The 23,257-nt window shown below is 39.1% G+C and overlaps 1 protein-coding gene across 2 annotated transcripts; it reads right to left on the minus strand.

Annotated features, from left to right (window-relative positions):
- Window positions 1-1,926: 1,926 nt before the first annotated feature.
- Window positions 1,927-22,318, minus strand: LOC110979563 (uncharacterized). Of its 2 annotated transcripts, XM_022235467.2 has the most exons (12): window positions 22,133-22,318; window positions 20,450-20,585; window positions 18,581-18,764; window positions 11,486-11,600; window positions 10,077-10,278; window positions 9,658-9,820; window positions 7,575-7,703; window positions 7,043-7,179; window positions 4,844-4,935; window positions 4,496-4,647; window positions 3,718-3,835; window positions 1,927-3,076 (listed from the first exon to the last, which is right to left on the minus strand). In XM_022235467.2, exons 1-12 carry the CDS (start codon window positions 22,181-22,183, stop codon window positions 2,903-2,905), a joined length of 1,653 nt encoding a protein of 550 aa, XP_022091159.2. In that variant the 5' UTR covers window positions 22,184-22,318; the 3' UTR covers window positions 1,927-2,902. The 2 variants fall into 2 exon arrangements, with proteins under 2 accessions (XP_022091159.2, XP_022091160.2); XM_022235468.2 differs by lacking the exon at window positions 20,450-20,585.
- Window positions 22,319-23,257: the final 939 nt, after the last annotated feature.

Consider the following 23,257-nt stretch of genomic DNA (forward strand, 5'->3'; position numbering starts at 1 on the left):
CGCGACTACAGTAGTGAATATTCTGGACTACAAGTCGTAAAATTTTGTCTTATTTCTCTAGCAACTTGGAAAGACATTGGAAAGATATTCGTGACCGATCTTTAAATCTAAACACGACTATTCGTGAATAAATTTGCCACGTCGTGAATATTTATGTTCCTCCGAGTCCAAGGCCACCACCGGAACTCCATCGTTTTGTACTGGAAAAAAACACCATAGAAATCAAGTTTGTGATAATAAATAAAAGCCAATGATCTAATAGAGATCGGTGGTGGTTAAAGCTTTGGACACAGGTTAGGAAAACATGGGGGTCAGGGTTTTTCATCAGAAGAGAAAAGGAAGCTTTACAAGATTGGAATTGTTTTGGAAATCTGCCTGTCTATAGGCCAATGCTTTTAGGTTTTGCCAAAAATGAAATGAGGATTTTGTAAAACCGGTTGCCAAGTGCGTCAGACTATTTTCGAAGCAGGAATTCAAAACTCTGCTGATAAAAGATTACCTTGTGCTTCCATCTTTAAAGTTTACTTGTTTGTTTTTACTTGTTTGTTATTGGTTTGATATTAAATTAAGCATGAAAGCCTCTCTGGTTCAATAAACCTACACGCTAAAAACTCCCGAGTCAGATTGACCCAGAATTGGGTCCCATTCGGCGTTACCCTTTTCTGGTCAAAATATGACCCCCTTTCGGCTCATATTTGACCCTTTCTGGATCATAGTTGACCCTTTCTGGGTCGTATTTTACCCTTTCTGGGTGAGAATTTGACCCGGAAAAGGGTCACGCCGAATGGGACCCAATTCTGGGTCAATCTGACCCGGGAGTTTTTAGCGTGTAGGTTTATTGAACCAGAGAGGCTTTCATGCTTAATTTAATATCAATCAAATTTTTACCTGGGAGGGGGGTGATTATATTCAGAGAACTCTGATGCCTAACCGGGCCAAAATTACGGTAAGCCTCAAATTTCCACGAGGACATATTCATCCAGCGCGTCATATCGAAAATCCTCACCGCTCTCCTAAACTGACTTTGATCGACCCCTCCCCTCCATGATCCTCCTACAAGTTTAACATTTGTATCGGCTGCGAAGCGTTTTCAGCGCAACCTGGCGCAGCAACCGATCAGAGTATAATTTAAATATCCCACTATGGTTGCGTTCGATGCGCTTACACGTGTAAGTCAAACTTACACGAGAGCGTTCGTTTAGCAATCACGTGATCTCCAGGCCTACTCTGGTGTCAGCCACTACTACCCCGGCTAGCGAGCGGGTCTCCGGAGGCTGCCCGATCTGTGTATTACGTCACGGATGGACAGTTTATTCTCAATTCTTATCTTTTGAGAGCGAAATACGAATGTGATGAAAACATAAAAATCACGGCGGCAACAGTACAGCGGGTTCAAACTGCAGGTACGCAGTTATCTAACGGCATGTGTTTTCGTAGCTAGCAATAAATAGAATGTAGTGACGTAAACGCAAGTCTGGCAGAGGTGTGATATGCGATCTCATTGGGCGAAGCCGCGAAGGACAACCATTGCACTTGAAAAAGCAGAAATCTTATCTGTAATATCACAAATGTTACTTAGAACACACTCCTGACTACAGGCCGGCATCACTCGTAAATGGCCGGCCATCAGATGGTATGGTGCCTTCTTGATCTAATCGGTCGCAAAAACAACGCTTACAAGAGGTGAACATTTGTTCAATAAGCAGTAAAAAAAATCTAGAAACGTGCATGGCGCCATGGCGACACCAGACAAAACGGACTTGTACAGTTCAACTGACACCAAACGATGCACTCCAAAAATTCTAACTCGGTTTATAATTACAAGGACACACAAAACACATCGAGCAAATTTCGTACTGCTGACGTAAAAAAAGATGACACACAAATATGCCTATAAACAAGATATACAAACAGCTCCACTGGAAATCAGATCCCCAGAAAAACGTATCAATTTTAATACAAATACCATTTTTAACGAACATCAGTGGGCATCCTACGATGCATTAATTGCACAAAACACGATTGCACTTCCTCAAATCAAAGTCACTGTAACTTAGGAGCCACTGTGGGACGTACAAGCTTTTACAAGCTGCTTTTCTAAATTTGCATAAGCGAAGTACATTCAGAACATGAGCACAATACGGGCGATTCGCAGCAATGCGCCTCCGCGAGTTTGCATTGCGTTGGCCAATCACAATGCGCAAAATCTGTCGACCCTTTCCACATGTGCATTGGGTCGACAGACTTCACGCACTGTGATTGGTCAATGCATTGCAAACTCTTGATGGCGTGCTATTGTGAATCGCCCGTACAAAAAATATTTATTCTGAGAACAATAAACAGTCTTATTCTCTGAAGGTTAAAATGTAATTCTTTCAAAAAGTTACAGAATAGCTAAACAAAATGGAAGATAAATGAGAAACTTCTGCTGGGATTGAAATGTCGAACTCCTAACTTTTCCAATTCATATTTAAGGCCACCGTAGCAAGCAGGCAGTTCACTGTATTTTTGTATTTCCCACTGAAGGTTTTATGGTGAATTTTACCCTTTCTTTATTGATGTATAGTTTAGTTTTCAATTTACCTCTCTTGCATCTAGATTTGGGCTTGTTTCCATGATTGCTATGTTTTAACCATGCTTCATAGGGCTCTTCTTATTTTATACAGAAATACACACACAAAAGGATGTTGCCACGAAAGTAGCACGTTAAACCCGTAGTAATCTAGATCATTCATGCCAACCATTGTGGGCAACAACACGTCCGTTTGCCACCAGAAGTTGAGATATGATCGGCAGTAGTCCAAAACGAAACCTAAATCAGTGGACACATGGCATCATGGCTGTCAAGGACAAACATCACCCTCGATGTAGGTGGAGCACTCAGCCAATACATCCACCCTCTTCATTGAGGTGTCTCTTCGTTGAAAGTTTTATACATTCCATCATTGCCCTCATCCACGTTGTTCGTCGAGGGCATGGGCAACCCCGAGTCGTCTTTGGGTATAGGAATGTACTGTTTGAGAACCTTCACGTACAGCAAATTCAAAAGTAGGATGAGACCAAAAAAGCCCATCCACTGCAACGTAAAGTGAAAAATAAACATAACTCCACTGGAAAGTGTGGATTCGTACACGTATGTGGGTACCTTATGGCAAATGAATGCAGTGTCAATATGGATCACCGAATAGTTCTAGAGTACTTTTTTCTTCAAATACTTAAGTTCAATGAGCCAAATGAAACCAAAGTTAGTCAAGTCTGATTTCTTTTGGGAGGTATTTTCTTTCTGAAAAATTGACATGTTCGGGAATGGAGGAAGCCAAAATTGATTGACATTCCAAAGAAATATGTTCACTTAAAGCACCTGCTTCTTTGAAAACAAATTGTCATTTAAAAATTATCTAGATCCTCAAAGAATAAAAATTAACTTATCTGGGGACAACCATTTATTCAAATTGAAATCTGACAATTCAACTGCCTTACACAGCTGAGTGATTTAACATGTACGGCACACATTACTCTTGCCTACTGTGACCACATTTTAGAACTAGACAGAGATAGTGCAGCCGAGTATGGTACACTTGTACACATTCTTCCATATCCTGGGTATGCACTTTTTGGGCTTAAGACTGAAATTGTCATTTTAATTATCCACAGACGGAAAAGATTCTCTGCCAAGAAAATTTCTCTTTCGCTAACTTGTTTAGACACTGTGCTCACCTGCACAACTGTCGTCATGAAACTCCCTGTGGAGAAACCATACCATGGGTCTGATTCTCGTATTGTTGTGACAGTCCACCAAACAATCAGTGCTACAGCCTCCAAAGGTGCAATAAACCTTTCAATGGCAAAAGAAAATTGCCAGGATCTCTTAATTTAGTTCTTAGATAATTTGTGAAGACCACCACATGATGTCTGTCATCCCTGCACTCATATATTTTATGGGGGAGGGAAATATGAAGTCTGTGGTCAGGTGGTACTGCACCTTAACTGTTCCGTATGACTCAACCGTTGTCACTTTGTTTACTTCAAGCTGGCTGATACGCGTGTTTGTTTGGAAAGTGGGGGACAGACCAAAGCTATTTAATCGTTTTGTTCACAGAGACTTACACGTAGTACTTCGGGGCAATCATGTTGCAAGTTACTACTAAAGCAAGATTCCACTGATAAGCCCCAGATCTGCAGACCATCATGCTGGCACTTTTCCAACTGTGCTTTTGAATCTCAACCAAACTGGTTTATTTTGGGGGGGGGCAAAAAACCCTGAAAATTATATCATGTAACCTTGAGTATCCTTTCTGAGGGTGAAGTATTTGGAACCTTTGTGCACACGTCTGGAAGCAAGCTGTTTGAATACCTTTCTTTTCATTATTGAAAAACACAAGGAAAAACATTTGAGGGGCTTCTAGGGGGGCATACGGCAAAATCAGTCTGAATCCCAACTGACAGACTTTTTTCAAACCGTTATCAACGAAATAAATCAACATAAAAAGCTCACTTTACGATCCATTCCCAGATGAGAGGTAGTGGCCAATCACTCTCACTGAAATCATTGACCAGCTCTTGGCGGAAACGTCTGGCGCCAAAGCGGATGATCAGATACTGCAAGGCCATTCCAGACAGGAGCAGAGCAAAACCCCAGACAAAATCCTGGTGAATAATTGAACACCAAACGAAAGAAAAACCTACTTAAACTAAAAAGAAAAGACCTTTTCTTTTCTGTTCAACAAATCATGGTTGACAAATTGGAGTGAAATTGAAAAAGTTATACAAGATTTAGGTGATCACCAGTTTGTTTTCTGTCACAAAACAGCATATTTAATCCAACTTGACTGATAATCATTACCTGGTTGGCAAGGAAGTCAAGGTTCAGAGCAGACCCAAGCCCCAACAGAAACACCACAATGGCTACAGCTGGAGTTGCTTTCTTTCTGGACACTGAAAATGCATTAACAGAAAGAGCTTTGAGCCTGGAAATTTTATTAGAGGTGATTTAGAAATTTTGGGGGGTGCCTCCCCTTCAACCTCCTGGAAAAAAGGAAAACTATATTCTCAAATACAGTGTTTCATTTTCATAAATCAGACTAAAAAGGTAACCACATCACAAACACCATCACTGATTAAAACTGAAAGCCACATTAAATTTTGCTGCATATTCTTGAGACAGAGCAAACGAACAATAAAACTGAGAAAACTAAAATCAAAATATCAATTGAAATAATCATTCAGAATCACCACAAACATTCAATGCACAAGTTCATCTACATGTACACTGCATATCTGTACAGGAACATTCATATCTGTACAGGAACATTCATATCTGTACAGGAACATTCATATCTGTACAGGAACATTCATATCTGTACAGGAACATTCATATCTGTACAGGAACATTCATATCTGTACAGGAACATTCATATCTGTACAGGAACATTCATATCTGTACAGGAACATTCATATCTGTACAGGAACATTCATATCTGTACAGGAACATTTCACATTATTTTGCAATACATAATTGTACAATATGCACATCACTATCTACCACATCTGTGACATGCAACATACTTCACATGGATCAACAGCATTTGTCAGTGGAATCTACATTGATGTTCACAACTTTAATGCCAAATTTTGAGGAGTACAACCTGCTGAATTTCTGCAGCTAGCGTGATGATCAATGTAAACAAGTGTTGTGAATATTCTGGGTGTGAAAATTCTTCCTTTGTACAAAAAACAGTAATAAAGGTACACTCAAATACACAAATATCTGAGAAAGAAGTTCCTGGGTACTTGGTGCATCATGGTAGCCAGCGCACTTTCTTCGATCATTTGGCAAGTGACTGATAAGATTCAGTAATTTTTCTGTCCCATCAAAATTTTGGCCCTAAGCTGCCATGCACTGTGCTGTACTTTTGACCTTTTTTGGTTGACTGTAATTAAAATGTGTTAAAATGAGCCATAGAATAGTCTGCAAATTATTTCTTTGTGGTATTCAATCAGCATCCCAGATTATTTTGTACCCTTACCCAGGTACACCTCCCTCCCTCAAAACAGACCAAACTTGAACCCAACAGAAAGCAAATGGATCATTCTATAAATAGGGGGTCCAAAGATGTGACATACAGCTGTATTGGTGTCCCTATTACACCTGACCAATGTAATTTGAAATGGAAATTGTGGAAATATCATTATACTTATATAGTATACACTACAGTTATCTGTTTGGAAGGTAATCTGCATTACTTCATCCTTTTGGGGTATTAAAGAATGACTTCTTAACGTCCAAAATAAGTCACTGTGACAGGGCCACGAAAATACATAGTTGGACCTCAAACTGAAAGAATTAATAGCCCAACTCCTCAGCAAATAAGACCTACATGTATTCATTAGGTAGCATGATAACAGATGCAAGCAGTTAGTCACAAATCACAACTCATGCCATGAAGGTATACAACCATACATCACAGGCAAGCACGACAAGACAAAATAAAGTACAACCCCACCTTCAGCGGTCACTCCCTGATTTGCTACAATGAACCACTGAAAGAAGAAAAATGAGTGAAATTTTGGTCGCCTACAAGTATTTGTACATTTCCTAGCTGAGAGTCAAACATGCGCTCCATGTGGGCCTAAAGTTCTGTCAAGCCCCAATATAATGGTATTGGGGCAAAGTTGTGGTCGAAAGCCCTTGAGACCATGAAATGCCTCAACACAACAAGACCATTACAAAACCAATGCAAGAACTTCCAGTCTGAATTTGAATCACACCCAAGTTACTCAACTGAACTACAACAAAAGAATTCCTTTGTGCCTGTTCACTCTGTTGCTTCTTGCATCTGATCTACGTGTATCTTGTGCCTGGTACACTTCATCTCTGTAACATTATCAATCAAAACAATATGATTTAACTCCATGAGGGGGCACAAATGTATGGCACCACTGCCCCACTGGATCCACCCTTGCAACTACAACATTGATTTGAAGACTCAAAATTCCAGTCCTAAATGTATATAGCCATCAGTGTCGGTGTGAGTCTAGATACCTCCAAAATCTTTGACGTTATGGACGAACAGCTCCAGCTGGGCCACGAGGGAGCTGAAACCGGCCAGTAAGAGTGCAAAGAAGAAAAAGACCATCAAAACTCGGCCGCCGTTGATCTGGTTGTACAGGACAGGCATCCTAGGAAAAGGAGATCAAACCAGGGTTGGATTCACAAAACATTTGCACCCCTTACGGTCGCAGTAAAAATTTAAAAAAACAATAAAACAGAAATGCATTTCTACAGATTCTGAGTTAATTTTTCACACAAGCAGAAAGTTACCGGCTGGCTCTTTAAATGTTTGTATTTTTTCCAGAACACACTTCTCTTTCTCTTCAAAATTACATCAAGACGACTCATAATTTGATGGTTAAAAAATTAATCAATTTGTTTTCATCAACCATGGTAACTAAAATATGAAACCCCTAACTTTATAGAAACACGCCATCCTTGAAAATGTTTGACACTTCTGATTCTGATATTATGCTACACACATTCATAAAACTTCCTCAAAGTAAATAAAACATTTTTTTACCACACAAAGGTTAGTCCTGTGTTTCCCGGTCCATTCTGTTTTAAAAGTTCAATGATTTCATCGGTGGATGACCCATTCTGGATTCCGGTTGCAAAAACAGTGGAAAAGGTCAACATTCCACAGAAGAGGCTGGCAGGAATGAAAATTCAATACAATTAATCTTGATGAAACCGCCATTGTTCCAAGTGGGCTTTTATACCGGGGTATGTTACTCTACATGAATGAGCACAATTGAGCCCCTCATCAAGAATATTAGAGTCTGAGATCAGCCCAATACTTAATAAATGTGACTGCTGTCCTGCAACTGCAGCGCTCATACAGACTCAATGGATTTGTGCACATTGAGATGAAAATTGAAACTGTCAATGTTAGGTGACAAAGTGCCCAGGTATCATCCACTCACCAATTACAGACTGTTGCTCAGGCACTGTGAACTTGTATTAAAGGAAACTGTCTGTTTCTGACTACTACATGTAGCCATGTACGTACATTCACAAACATGTGAAACTGACCACTCCACATCGAAGTGCAACAAAATTACATGTATTGTATTAGATTATGGAAGTTATTATTTCCCTTATTTGGTATTCCTCCATTAAGACAAAGTGCACCATATGAATTATTTGTAATAGCATATGTTTCCAAGTGTGTTGTGGCAACAACTTGATTAGGCAAACACAGGACGTTTACAGAAGTTTACTTAATAAATGTACATGTACCGGTACCATGCAGTAAAACAACTCACCTAATGTCTGCGGTTTCAAATACATGTAACTGATATGATTAGGCTATAGATTGAAATGGCCTTGAAAATAACTACCCACACATCAGGGCAGATGAGGTCTGCCTTTACAAGTACAATCAAGCGACCAACCTTGGATTAAATGAGAATACCAATTTTAAAAAGGTAGTGTACACAATTTACATGTACAGCAATTTTTCATAATTGGCCCAGTTGGGGGTTTGCTGTTTGCTACATGTATGAATGTACATGTATGTGTATCATTCCATAGACTTGTTTCATGTTTTTAAGTTCACTGTTATGAGAAACATTAAGAAACACACTATTCACTTTTACAGGTAACACTCACAGTGCAGCTCGTGTAATTTGTCTCGTAAAAATCCATGAGCCACTGGATGTTCCTGAGTGCCTGGACAATGCACAGGCAAGGTCGATCTGCAGAGATTAGTTATGGCCCTCCAAAATGCATTTTTTTTATACAGCTTCGAGTAGTTCTAATGGTCAGCAAATCATGGGCAAATTTACCTTCAAGTGCCAGTGTGCTCGGATTGGACCATACGTGTGCATACCACTGTCTTAAGGGGTGATGTACGTGTAGTAAGATGGCGATATATTCCTGTGAGGTACCGGTAAACTCCTTTTTCATCAAAGACACTTTCATTTAAAGCCAATCTAATTTTTTTTCATTTACCATGTTTACTGTTTGGTTGTACCAAGGGCGCATTAGTAGCTTTAATTTCAACGAATTATATTTTCCAAAGATCCATCCGGGGGAAGTATGAAATTTCTCTTCTCTCAAAAATGACAGCGCTCATGGTGGTAAGATTTCACAGATTGTCTAACACTAATATTTACTTACATGTCCTTTACAGTAAAATATTCAAGGATCAACAGTCCCATTTTGGGGATTTTGCAAATTGTGTACGCTGCCTTCAATTTTGTTATTGTACAATGCATTACAGGTAGATGTTCATGTACCTGTCATGCAAGCCAATATTTGCAGTGCTGTATTAGTGTGTGTATTTGTTTTTGTAAGGCAGTAGAACAACTGCTGTCTATCGTGGGCAGAAGCAGATGAGGCTGAAATTACTACTATGTCAGAATTCCTCTGACAACACATGCAATACCAATTTTTGTTTGAACTAAAGTGGATGTGCTTAAAGCACTGCGTGTATGGCAGCGACTGTAATCTGTGGTGCACGTCAAAAGATGTCTGATCACTTGAAAACCCAGTACGCAAAGCCTTGTTTTTTTCCCTTTCCACTTGTATTCTCTAATGCAGAGATAGCAGGGGTCCACAAAAAAAGAGAGTCAAAATTGCACGCTCATGTATATCTTTACCTGATAGCATTATTACAAAGTGGCACTAGGCTGGCGTAGCGAACGATGCCGTTTTTCGCTGTCATGAAAGCAGCATACGAGACAAACAGTCCCGAGCCGGCCCCTGTGTCAAATGCATTCTGGGTAATGGCGTCAACCCACATCCGAGGCTCCTGAAACTGTGCTGTGGGTCATATTAAATTTGACCAAAGACTAAAGTTAGCATAAAAAATCATTTCAACAAATTTTATCCAATTTCTTTCCATCAAGACTATTTGAAAGAGCAGCTTTCAATTCTGTTTTTAGAATTGTTCTTTTTCAGCACCTTATACAAGATAAAGAACATGCACAGTATGTCTTGATTTCCATTTGTATTATGTCCACAGTGAAACTGTATTAGAGGGGATTTGTCTCATTCTTGACGACGAAAACAGACATACCCCAATCTGGTGAGAACATAAATTTCAGGCCACGGCCAGCATACTCCAATGTCATGCTCCAGATGAAGGTGAAGAGCAGGAGAAGAAGGAAGAGAGGAACCATGATGCAGTTGGCCAACTCGATGCTCTTGACACCCCAGGCCACCGAGACAGCCCCAAAGAGGATGGTGACAAAGTGGCACAGTACGGGCCACCAAGAATCCTGTAAGGGGAGCATGCAGACTTGAAATGACTCAAATTAATGACTTAACTAAGTCTGACTCAACTCAACTTGAGTCCCGGCAGGTAAATGCCTCAACTCCACTCCAGTCTCTCCAAGCATATAACTTGACTTGACTGGACATCAGAAGACTTGATTCAAGTAAAAGTTAATAAGACTCAAGTCCCAAACATACATACATATAAAAGCAACTATCTTTATGAAAACAATTGTAATGACCTACATGTATGGTACGAGTTTATATGTGCATACTGTATATTTACAAATACATGTACAATGTACAAGTAAGCTTATTAATGCATTAATGCCGTGTGCCCCACATTTATTTTGTTCCTGCAAATTGATTGTCAGAAATTGTTTTTAATATCAAGTTAAAGCTTATACCAGTGGTGTTTTCTACTTACTGATTTCATTTCAAAATCCTATTGTATTGCAGAGATATTTTCAACTTTGTTCTGTCCAATGTAAGTTTACCATGCACATTCTCACTTTGAGGTTTCCATCACTGTTCAGGCAATTTCTTATTAAGCTCTTGGTGAGACACCAATTATTTCCATTATATTTCGGACTTGAATTTGTGACTCGAGCTACATACTGGACTCACTACTGTGACTCAACTCTACATCTTAACCCACTGACTGGAGTCAATTATGTTAAAATGAATCAATTTGATTGGGGTCACAAAATTTAGTGTCAATGGTGACATCTCTAGAAACATGTGCGAAGGACATCAGCACACCAAAGGCGGGCCATTTACATAAATGTCATTAATATCATTAGATTGCAAAGGGATGCAATGAATGATTTGGAAAGCGAAAGTACATGTAACACACTGCAAATCTGCAAAATGGGAATTGTTAAAATCATAATTATAAGATTGGGGTGATCAATAATAGCGCTTTTATAACTTTACAAAAAGTATCCAAGCAGGTATATCAACATTTATCAGCCTATTATCTTCACAGCACAAATACATGTACATACAATTTTGCAATTGAACCTACAAGTAAATGGCGGGTTCTGTCCTACCAGAGGCCTAAGGCTGGCTAAAAAGCCCTATCTGGCTACGTGTACATGTACATTGCCTATACAGGAAGTACAGGCACACAGAATTTAACCACAGCTTAGCATCAAATTTAAACTAAGACAGAAAACTGTGAGTGAAGGAGAGAGTGTTAAGAACACATACCTCTACAAAATAATTGAAGATGCCTTGGCTTTCAGCAGATGACAATGGAAGTTGATTGGTCATAAAGTAGAACAGATAGTAAATACACCAACCCACAATCACGGAGTAAAATGCCCTGTTAAGACACACATAAAAATCCAATGTGAAATGCTAAATTATTATTAAGCTACCACTATGGGTATGTGGCAACAAAATGTTTTAATGAACAAGTGAAGAAAATATCTGGATACATGCTGTTTTCTGGGCTGTTTTTGAGCTTTGCCAGAAGAATTCTCTTAAAAGTTTAATTTCTGCTTCAATGGGCGGAAGCCCTCTGCTTTGGAACCACTGGAATGACCTCGGGCGTAAAAATAAACTTAAGTGTATTTGCATATATACCATTGTATATTTCAACATTCAGTATTGCATCACTGGCTGTATGAACCGACTATACAAAACGACTGAATTTGATTACATGTACATATATTAAAAAATTTTACTGCAGTATTGATTGTTTATTCCGAGCCTTTGGCTTGATGGGTATGTGGGAGACAGTACATTATTCCATGCATACCTGTACATGTACTGGTACCACGTCCACAAGAACAGTCCCATCCCATAGTTTGTAACTCTTTTAAAAAATGACTTCTTTTGCCTTTCCAATCGGATGTAAGTTTATATTTGTGTTAAATTTATGTTTATTGAAACCAAAACCAAACTACCGGTACATGTAAGTAAAAATGTACCATATCCCAGCATACATGCAGTGAATTTGTGGGATACTGAAATTTGTCATCAAGAAAATTTAATTGTCCTTATTCTAAAGTCATCCATCTTGAATCCAAAGTGAGGTAATCCATCATAAACTGGCTAGAAACGAATATGTCAAAATAAAACCAAATGAGGCTATACATTAAATACATGTACGGGTACATGTACGTAATGTAGGAACTACATGTGAATGTAAATGTACTGGTAGTCAGGCTCTTTCCCATAAATGGAATGCTGAATTCAAAGTGAATTGGGCAACTGGTGCACGTAAAACAAGTGAAATATGCAAAAACCGAATGCAATAATTAGCTTTTTGATACAGTGCAGTTTCCGGGGTGCTGCACAATCTGTTGCCATTGATCGATCAATACATGTGAGGAACAAATATTCAAGTTTTGCTTGAAGGCAAAATCATATACACTGTATACACATGTATGTAAAATATCCCTGCGACACACCCAGGGAGGGACTGGACATGTAGGAACTGCCTTTACAGTGTACATGTACTATAATCATGTCTGTAGGTGGGTAACTCCAGAAATTAGGGGTCCAAAAGTGTGATATGTTGTGTCCCTGTTACGTCTGACCTTTGTTATTTGACATGAAAATATCACAGGAATTGATTTCACACTACATGTATTACTATTTGTTTGAAAGGTAATTTGCATTAATTCATCACTTTTGGAAATCAGAAAATGTGTTCTGAACTTACAAAATCATATGTCAGACGTGACAGGTACACGAAAAAAGTTGGACCCCTATTTTCTGGAATTACCCATGTGTAATAGGCTATAATAGAATTAACATGAATGTGAATTTAGTATATTTCCACGGATAATATTATTCATATCCATTTTCATCTTCATTATACTGAGTACATTACATAATGTACATGTATAAAGGGGTCATCCAATTTGTCATCAATTTCATGAGTGTACTCATGTACATGTACAGTAGATAGACTCCCACCCTTGGGTGTGCAACCACAGAAAAAAATTATGATTCGCACTGCTATCATTTTTAATATTTTTCAAAAGTGTACTCATCCTATTTTTAAATAACCTCTCCCATTTCCCCCGGACATTGCCGGATATGGGAAGTGGCATTGGCTCACTCCAAAGAGGACCCAAAAACATTGTTTTTGGAAAAATAACGAAAGGTAATTTTTTTAATCAATTTTTCTTCCCTTCTTTCATGTGTAAAAAGTTGCACGTGAAAATTCAGCTTCACTGTTCAAAAAAGGCCACGAAAGGTTAAATTTTAAAAAAATTTCTGGAGCCCTAAAAACAATTCATTTTGTCCCTCCACCACGCCCCCCCAAATTTGCTTCTGTATCAGCCTGTGGAACACAGTTCAGTTAGTGTTTAAGTGAAAATTATGCCAGAAATACAATGGCAGGCAATAAACAACAGAATTACACAGATCAAAATTATTTCACATCCAATTAACGCAGCTGAGATAGCAACCCTGTCACATCAAAGCAAGCTGAGTACATGTACTACATGTATATGTGTACATGTATATAAATGGCACTAACAGCTGTGTGCAATCAATGAATACAACATATGGTCCATGGGCACTTCTCTTTAGTATTTACATCAGTCAAATAAATCACAGTTTATTACTTGTAAATGTATGTACTGTACAAGTTCTGTTAAACAGTATGAATTTTGTTTGGAAATTTCATGGGTACATGTAACTTAAGGCTAAATGCAACAATGAAATCTGCAGTCAGATGCTCAGTGTCATGTACAATGTACATGAGATGTTACTGGTAACTTGATTGAGTAGAAGAAAATGCCAGTTGAATATCACTTGGGGCCTGTTTGTTTCTAGTGGATCCAAAGTTGGTTCACTGACACTAAGGCTGTATCAAATATCCAAATACATGTATTTGATCGATTATAAAATATTTGAATATTATTTTTCGAGTTTGAATAATCCGATGCAAAATTCATGAAAAGGAGGGGAGAATTTTCATTTGCTTTAAATGAGAAAAATTGCACTGTGGAGTACCGGTAGGATAGGGTGTAGGGAATTTCAAAAAATTTGAATTTCAGTTCTGAATAGGCTAGAATGATGCTCTGGTGATATTTAAGACCTATCATATGGGAAAAAAAATTCCACAAAAACTTTGCCCAAACTAAAACTGCATTGAAATTTCTCCCAAAAAGTGTTGAGTCATGGTGAACAAGCCTATTTTTTCAAAGGTTTTTCAGCACTGGTTTCTTTTTTTTTCCCAAGAATTTTCTCTGTTTCTTTTTTGGGGGGTTTTTATAGTAAGTGAGCTCTAAAACCTTCCACTTCCTGTGTGCAAAGCTCAAAGCTGTTCCTTCAATTTTCCCTCCTAATTATGTCCACCCTATTGTGTCCGCAGGCCCATTATGTCCACCTTATTATGTTCGCAGGCCCATTATGCCCACCCTATTGTGTCTGCAGGCCCATTATGTTCACCCCATATTGTCCGGTGGGTGATAATATGCTGTCCCACCTGTTTTTTCTCCTGTGTGTTGGGGGAAATAGAGCAAATTTTCTGTGCCTTTTTGCCACACTAAATAAGTCACCTGTTTTGGTTCTTTTATACTTCTATATACACACCAGTATACATTAAATCATTTAGTGAATTAGAAACAAAACCCACAAATATACACAAACAGGCCCTTGCATCGCCAAGCTCTGGACAAGGAGTTTTAAAACTCCCGCTCTCTAGAAGACACCAGCCTAATGGGCTCGCGGGCGAGTTATTTGTTGACAAGCGTTATCCACTCACTTTCATGACCATGCAAGAGACCAGTGATGACTCCCTAGTTAAGGATTGTACCCTGAAAATTAAGCAAATCTCACACAAACTTTCTATGAAGTTCTGATCTGCACAAACGCTGGTACCTGTATCTATACCAGTGTATCTTAAGCTACATCAACCTAATAATCTCTCCATGCTGCGCTGGTCGCAAAAAAGTATTCAAATATATCAGCAAACAGACCGCTCGTCCATGACGCTGTATAAAATCAAACAGTAAGAAAACAGTGTGCAGTGGCCCTGTGAATGCTGATAACAAATCTCACCCACTCCTTGTTTAAAAAATCTTATTCTGGGCAGCAGTGTTTTTAGAATAATCCTAAAATACCCCAAACCCCCAATCACCAGCTAGCAAAAGGATAACCTTGACTGATTATTCCTTAACCCTAACTCCCTAAGGTGTGTGCAAAAACATATTAAAATTGGAGGATGCAGGGTTGTTAGGGTTAAACATTGCTTGCACGGACCGGTTTCCCTTATTTGCTCAGCCATGGAAACACTTCGCTTAACCTCAGGAAACTGGCCTCAGAAAACAAAATTCATGGTGGCAGCCGAACTCTGCTCCATCAAACTTAAGACATAGGGCGACTTGAATGATTACACCCCTTCCCTATACACGCATACACACACAAGTGTGTATTTGCCTGCAACTGGGGACCCCGTATTGTTACTCTTTCGTTTGTACTTCAACCTTTTTAGAAGACCACCCATATGTTTTGTACACAGTTGTCAAGTGGGCACCCTCTGTCGATCGATCGGGAACTTTATTACCCTCCATAGTTCAGGGTCCCCAATTGAATGCAAAAACAAACTCACGCTTACTCATAAAAGAGAAAATTTTTCTCATGTACTATGTACATGTATGTACATTTCCATGAAACCCATTACAATTAAGGAATACATAGTGCACAAAGTAATCTACACAGTATCATTTTGACCCACAATGTGGGAACCTTTTTTTCAGTGAGAACATGACCAAACACGGAGCCATGGAAGTTTTCACACATGTTGATATACAAAATGAAGAATTCCATCATCACTGTGGAAGAATACCAGCCTACATTTAAATACCTGCAAGGAATTAAAAAAAAATAAAAAAAAATTGAAAAATATGTGACAGACACTTTATTAATTAACAATCACATAATGCGGACACAATGGGGCGGACAGCATGGGTCTGCGGACACAATGGGACAGACATAATGGGCCAGAAAAATGGCCATGCGGACATAATGGGCCGGAACTGATGTCCATCAGGCTCTGCAACAATCACAGTGGTCTTCTACAACTGACCTTGATTGGGCAGACTTTGGTACCAATCTTATTTTGAGAAAGAGTTGCTCTTTTTCTGTCAAAGTAAAAATTACTGATTTTGTTCTTCCAATCAGACTTTCACTATCGAAGATGTTTCCTTTCCTTTGGATACAATGTTGAAATCAATGAGTGATGAAGTAAGTTTGCAGCAGCTGCTCAGGCTCTATTAATGAGTCCTTGCCCATCACAAACTTGGGCTAGTTACATGTATGTGTTTATTTTGTGTTTAATCTGTTCTCTAGAGCTAGGTCTAGGTCTTCACTCCATTAAAAGCATGTGGAGACGCGCAGACAATAGATCTAGCCATAGCTCTCAGAAGCCCGTTTCGGACATGGCCTCTGTCTCAATCATCTCACACCTTGCTTAGAATGAAAAGCTTGTTTGATATGAAGTACATGTAGATGGCATGCTCTCTGATACCTTTCGGGGTTGTTTCCTGAGTCATGATTCAGTCTTATATTTTTCTCTCTTCATTCCTCTTTGTTCCTTTCCAACAAAAATTGAGGCTTTTTCCAGAGTCTTATTTGTACAACAATCCAAGTTTAAATGGACACAATGGCAGTCTGTTTTGCAGCTATTTCTATAATAGATGGTGGTACAGTTGTCTCTGCAATCTGGGAGATGGAAAGCTTCACATTTAGATATCAAGAAATTTTTACAGACTGGACTGACTTATTGAATTTCTTAATTTTGGACCTGACAGCATCAGACAGCGTGTTTGCACCAATTCTTTGCAACTGCATCGGCATTGGACGTTTTCATAGCAGCACACTGCCCAATCGCGATCTCTTCTAAGCAGATTCAAATGAAAAGCAGCAGACAACTTACAACAATTCAAAAAAGTACATTATTCATTAAAAATTTAAAAGGAATATACATTTTCAGCGGGCAAGAAGTATTATTAGTCTCTTACATGTACATGTGCAAATCTTGCTAAATCATGGCTGAAGATACCTGTAGATGTAAGAAGCTACACGAGTGATTATAATGACGGTGCATATTTATGATGACGGTACATCAATACTGTCTGGAAATTTAACATTTATGGCCAAGTTGTCAATCAGAAACTGAAAACCAAATACAACAGAAAAGTTATGTTCTGCTATTGAACATGTTGAACATCACATATTTTTACAGTAGCCTATTAAAGCAAACAGCACGGGTATATAACACTTAACAGTGCAAGGCACCTGTCACTACCAATTTAATATATTCAAGCATAATATTCGCCAACTGCCATCTGACTGTATATTGAGTGAATTTACTGAGGTTGTTTACACAGGCCCCTGCAAACAGGCAGGCAGACAGATCCCTTGCAAAGTGTGTTTAATATGCAAATATATGTTACCAACCAGCAATAAAGTGGATATTTAACACTTTATCACTCTGGATAAGAAGCCAGCACAAGCCAACAAAGGGACAACATCAAAATTTGCAGGTATATTTTTCCCAAGGTTTTTATCAGCTATGCTTTTGCAAAGGGAGTTGCCATGTTTGCGAGGAAATTAAATTGAGATTTCAGCCTTTTTTTTATTGTTTGATGTTTAACCTGCTGTTACTGGAATATCATTCTCCTTTCTTTGCATTTCAATAAAAGCTTGGCTCATATTAAGTTCCAGTGCCAGACTGAATGTACTGTTCTTGAGGCTTTGCTGCAATAATGCCATCTTACATACATGTAGCCTTGAGTGGTGGCATATCTATCGGTATGACATGTACCGGTACATGTATGATCATGATGGCCGGGGGAACGTATCCCCCACATTGAAGTCTATGCCCCTCCCCTATCTGAAATTTATAAATGCACATAGCTATGATGAAAGCAATTACACCATGCACCCTTGGGTGCCCCTTCTGAAATTTTACCTCAGTTAAGCCACTGCGGAGGGGTAAAAAATTCCTGACTTATTAAGCTTGCAAAGATGAGGTTCTACAATGAAATAGCTGTAAATTTGATTCAACGCATCTTTTCATAAAAACATGTACCCTGCAAAGTGTATTTGAATATAAAAACTCGTTACTACTGGATTAATTAAATGCAGCCAAAACTGAAACAACAACAGTGTTTATCAAACCTGTAGTAAGCTTGAATACAACCAATAAACAACTTTCTGATAGATTTCTCCATAGACTGCAAGAGTTTTGAAGTTGATCTTGGATGGTATGCCCAGATTTCCATGCCAATTTCGAAAATTACACGCAAGTCCTTTGACCAAACCCAGCAGACTTACGTTATGCCGAGGGTAACCATGGCAATCCAGGCCCCGCCCCACATGTTGTTGTCACCAATCATTTGCTGGAAGGAGACGATAGTGGAGCGTTTGGTGTAGCGGCCCATGGCATACTCGATGACCAGCATGGGAATGGACCAAATGAAGAGGAAGAGGACCCACACCATCAAGAATTGCAGACAGCCTGAAAGGAGCCAGACAAAACAATGGAAAAACTAGAGAAGAATCTGGCTTCAAACCACCTCCACATTCCCTGCAAAACAATCCTCTTTCTTTCATCCCTTTCTATCGATCTGTCTCTTACACATATTTCTTGTGGGCTGATCCAGTACAAAATTTTCAGCGAGTAAAAAACGGGCAGGTGAAATGAGAGGATTTCTTTGCAGCCTTTCTTTAGGTCAAATTTAGGGGTTTTTTTTCCTGGGCGGGGCGGAAGGGAAATAAAAGTCTCCAATTACAAGCTAAAGAAAATTACATGTACATGTAGGTACTTGTACCCGTCACTTTAAGTAACGGTGGGATTATTAACCCAAGTGAATTAGGCCTATCTGTTTCTGTGGAGCTGGCTGAATGATTTCTACTCAGAACCAAAACCAGTTCCAACTGCTATTACATGTACATGGCATTTGGCAAAAGCTAGGGTACTGTATGCGTATAGGCAATGGTAAGTAGGTTTTTTACTTTTTTTAATACTTATTCAATGTGCAACTATTACATGAAAGTATTATGTGGTTAACAACAGCAAGGGAGGTCAGGTGGAATTTGTTTCCAATGAAATTAAAATCAGCATACCGTTAGTTTAAAGGGCACTTCAGTTGTGTGCAAATAAGTTAGTTGCATATTTCTGCACTAGTTATCAACAATACAGAAACTTTACAATAGCCTTTTACATGTAGGACGGGTTGAGAGACAGGACACAGCAATAATGGTAGCCAAGTTTACATGTACATGTACACATAGGCATCCCCCCACTCAGATTTCAAACTCTACAAACTCATTCGAAGAATTGAGAATAGACTTCTGGGCTGACTTTAAAAGAGACCAAACATCTGTTCATTCACAGTGGGATGCTGATTTTCCAGGTTAAACACAAACTATCCTTTGTTTTTGCACAGTGGTGGAATTTTCAAGAATTCAGTTCTGTCCCATATTGCCAGAACGCCTTACAATTGAGAAATTTGTTTTATGGGCCAACTTCAGTAGGCAAGCCCAAAGAGTTTACCAATCAACAGTCATGATTTGCATACATGCTGCCGCATGGCCAGGCTAAAAACTACCGTGTCAAGCCCCATAAAAATTCAACTTAAACATTTAATACTTTTTCTGAATCATCTATTTTAATCCTTCACAGGTCAACTGGTTGTGATAGAACGCAAGAAAAAAATTGGTTCTGGGGGAACTGTCACTAATCTCTTTGGCTCACAAAATTTTCTTTGAAATTTTCTTAAGAGTTATGGCTATAACTACAACTTCTTTGACCTCTCATTCTCCAACCATGTTGCTGCTTGACTGGTCCTAGTTGACTGACAATACTGCAGTTTTACAATTTTCATTTGATACAAATCAAAGAGTTTATACGCAGAAGCTGATAAACACCAACTTTATTGAGCATCTTAAATGCTCTTCAAATTTTTAAAGAGGTCTCAAGCTACATATATACATCTAGATATGGTGAAATGCATGGACGGTCCCTATTAGTAAACATGGCTGCATGTACATGTACATACATGTATGTACATGTACCCTTAAGCCCTGTGTATTTTTAAAGCAAATTTTTCTTCAAAGGTGAAAATGGATTCCTCTGTTTTTCTTTTATTTTTTGCATCTCAAGTCTTCAAATACTGTCTTCCTCACTAACAGAGAAATTACCATGTTGGCCTCCATTGATGGCTAAGATTCGAGGAAATCTCCAGATATTTCCCGTTCCCACCATGCATCCTATGCAGGTCAGGGCAATGCCAATCCTGGTCTTAAATGTTCCCTCCTGGCCAGTCTTTTCCGAGACCTTCAAAATATTCACAGGAAAGAAAATGTTACGTGATGTGTGCACGGCTCAGAATGCAATGACAAGCCTATACCTAAAACTATTCTCTTAGTCGGCACGAGTTCACTGGGTCTTGTATCTTGTCTCTGATTGGTTAGTGGTGGCTGTTATATATTGCATCCCCCTGAACCAACATGCCCAAAGGGCAACAAATAAAGCTGGAGTCAATGGGGAGATAAAAATTACATTATTGTCCAAGCATTACATCTACATGTACATGTATGTTAAATATTTCAAAATTTCACGAATTTATGTGGTAAGCATATCTCCACGGTACATCAAGAAAGTTCTTTTTTATTTTATAGGTGTAAAAATGAACAAAGCATGTGAGTGGCTTCCCCTTTGCCCAACACGACACGTTAATAATAATAATAATAATTACACTTATACATGTATATGTTCATATGCGCTTTACATAATACATAATAGGAAAAATACACCATAAATAACACATTAATCCATCAATAATACACCGTCAAGAGTACAACATCAATATTTCACTAATATATCAATAAAGGTACATCAATAAAACACCATCAAAAAGTGCATTAAACCATAAGCCATCAAATAACATCAAAAGTGCCCTATTAGTTCATCAGTAAAAAATACAGCAATAATATACATCATTGCAATCACAACCATCCAGTACATCCAGTATACATCCATTTTTATACCTTAAAAGCTAGTTTAAAGAGATAAGTTTTTACTTTTGTTTTAAATTCAGTAACCCCGATAATATTTCTTATCCGAGCTGGAAGTTTATTCCATAGCTTTAGGGCAGCCATCCGAAATGCGCAATCACCTTATGTTACTCTATACCTGCGGAGTCAGTAGGATATCATCAGTTAAATGGAGACTGTACTATCTATTTTGATGAACAACAGATAACAAATCAGAAAAATATTTTGGAGCTATTCCATGTATACATTTAAACGTTAAAAGCAAAATTTTAAACTGTATACGATAGACCACTTGTAACAACAAAGAGAGTACAAAACAGGGGTAATGTGACATGCATCTTTTCCTTTTGTCTTCCTGATCCCATACAAATGAAAGCTGAGCTATGATTGGTCACTGGAATAGAAGCAAATTGCACCAATCAAAGTGCGGCCAAAATGCGCGTTTGTAGATTTGGATTTAAACCTCACAGTTCTGGAAGTACATTCGAATACTGAGGTCTAGGACTAAAATTTTAAAAACCATCATGATTCCCTTAAAATCGCACAGTTCAAGGCACACTGCAGAAGTTGCACTCAAGGCATGCAGTGTGGGGCCGTCCAGTTGCAACTTACCTCTCCATTAATTTCACGATCACTTCGGTCGAACCATGTTACTATAAATCGCTAATGCAAATTCGAGCGCGCGCGCACAGTAACAGCACAGCAGGCATGAAAGCGCTGACCTACAAAAAACATAAAACAAGGCGCCAACTAGCAACTAAGCTACTTGAAACTAAAACATGCAGGCCTGACGTACGTTACTGAATCTTTAGACTTTGAGTGATCTACCTTTTTTCGTTCGACAAGTTTGGCTGTGTCTCCATCGTCAAATGCCGCCATTGATGTTTCCTCCTTATCTCCTACTCGATGTACTGTAAGCACAAATGCAAAGTAATCCAGTATTACAGAGCCCACATTCCCACCACATGCATGCACGGGTGTGCCAGCTCCATTTGTTCGAATGAGTGTGCATGTACATCGTTTTTTCTCCTCCAGGGCCGTTTTCCAATACTCGACGTGGGCTCCGTGAGGCTTCGACTGTTTTTTTTTTACTCCCTGACTTTGAGGTTGTAAGCGCAATAGTAAGTCTGAAAGTGCTACAAAACATCAAATAAGGTGCAAAAGAGCCCAACATTACAGTACTTTGATTTAAGTTAAACCCTTCAGGCCCACAATCGGGGATTGGCTTCCTTCACGAAGCCTCAGTGGAGACGAAGTTGAGTATTGGAAAACGGCCCAGGTCTGCACCTGGACGCTCCGGCGCGCTCTATAATTAACGCCATGGTTACACGTGCTTCGTCTGGTTCCCTGCCCAAAGATCCCTGACGACTCTTGTTAAAAAATCTTAAGGGTGCACCCTCGTATTAGGCCAGAAATTATGTCCGCCGAGCTCATTATTCTATATTAGAGGGTCCTGAGAGCCATGGAACTGGGAAATTGAAGACATCTGAGACTAAACCTCCGGGCCGGACTCAGGGCTTCCAATTCTGAGCAATTTGGATGCAATCGGGTCCGAAAGTGGCACTATTTGAGCATTTTGCAGAGGGATGGTTTTTCAAAATGGCTACTTTTCTGGACAGGGAAATTTTCTTCATTTTAGGGGTGGTCTGCTTCTGGTGATTATTTCTCAAAAATTCATTGGTCAACCCCCCGAAAATTGAAAGGAAAATGAAAGGGGACATGCGGAACATCATTTTTCTGTGCAGCCTGCACACCTGTGAGAGTTGTGAGTATTTTTAAAATATTTGTGAAGTATGGGGATTTATCACTGCTGTCTATGGGAATTTAATTGTAGTGGTGCACCCTTGGGCCGGGCATCACCCACGGATATAAACAGATATGACGTAAGGGTCAGGGGTCACCCATAATAGTGGCGCACCGGGGGGGGCATTTGCCAGTCGTCAAGTTCTGATT

Source organism: Acanthaster planci, linkage group LG02 (genome assembly GCF_054643075.1).
Source record: "Acanthaster planci isolate LZ-2023a linkage group LG02, COTS_SCS, whole genome shotgun sequence".
NCBI classification, from domain to species: domain Eukaryota; kingdom Metazoa; phylum Echinodermata; class Asteroidea; order Valvatida; family Acanthasteridae; genus Acanthaster; species Acanthaster planci.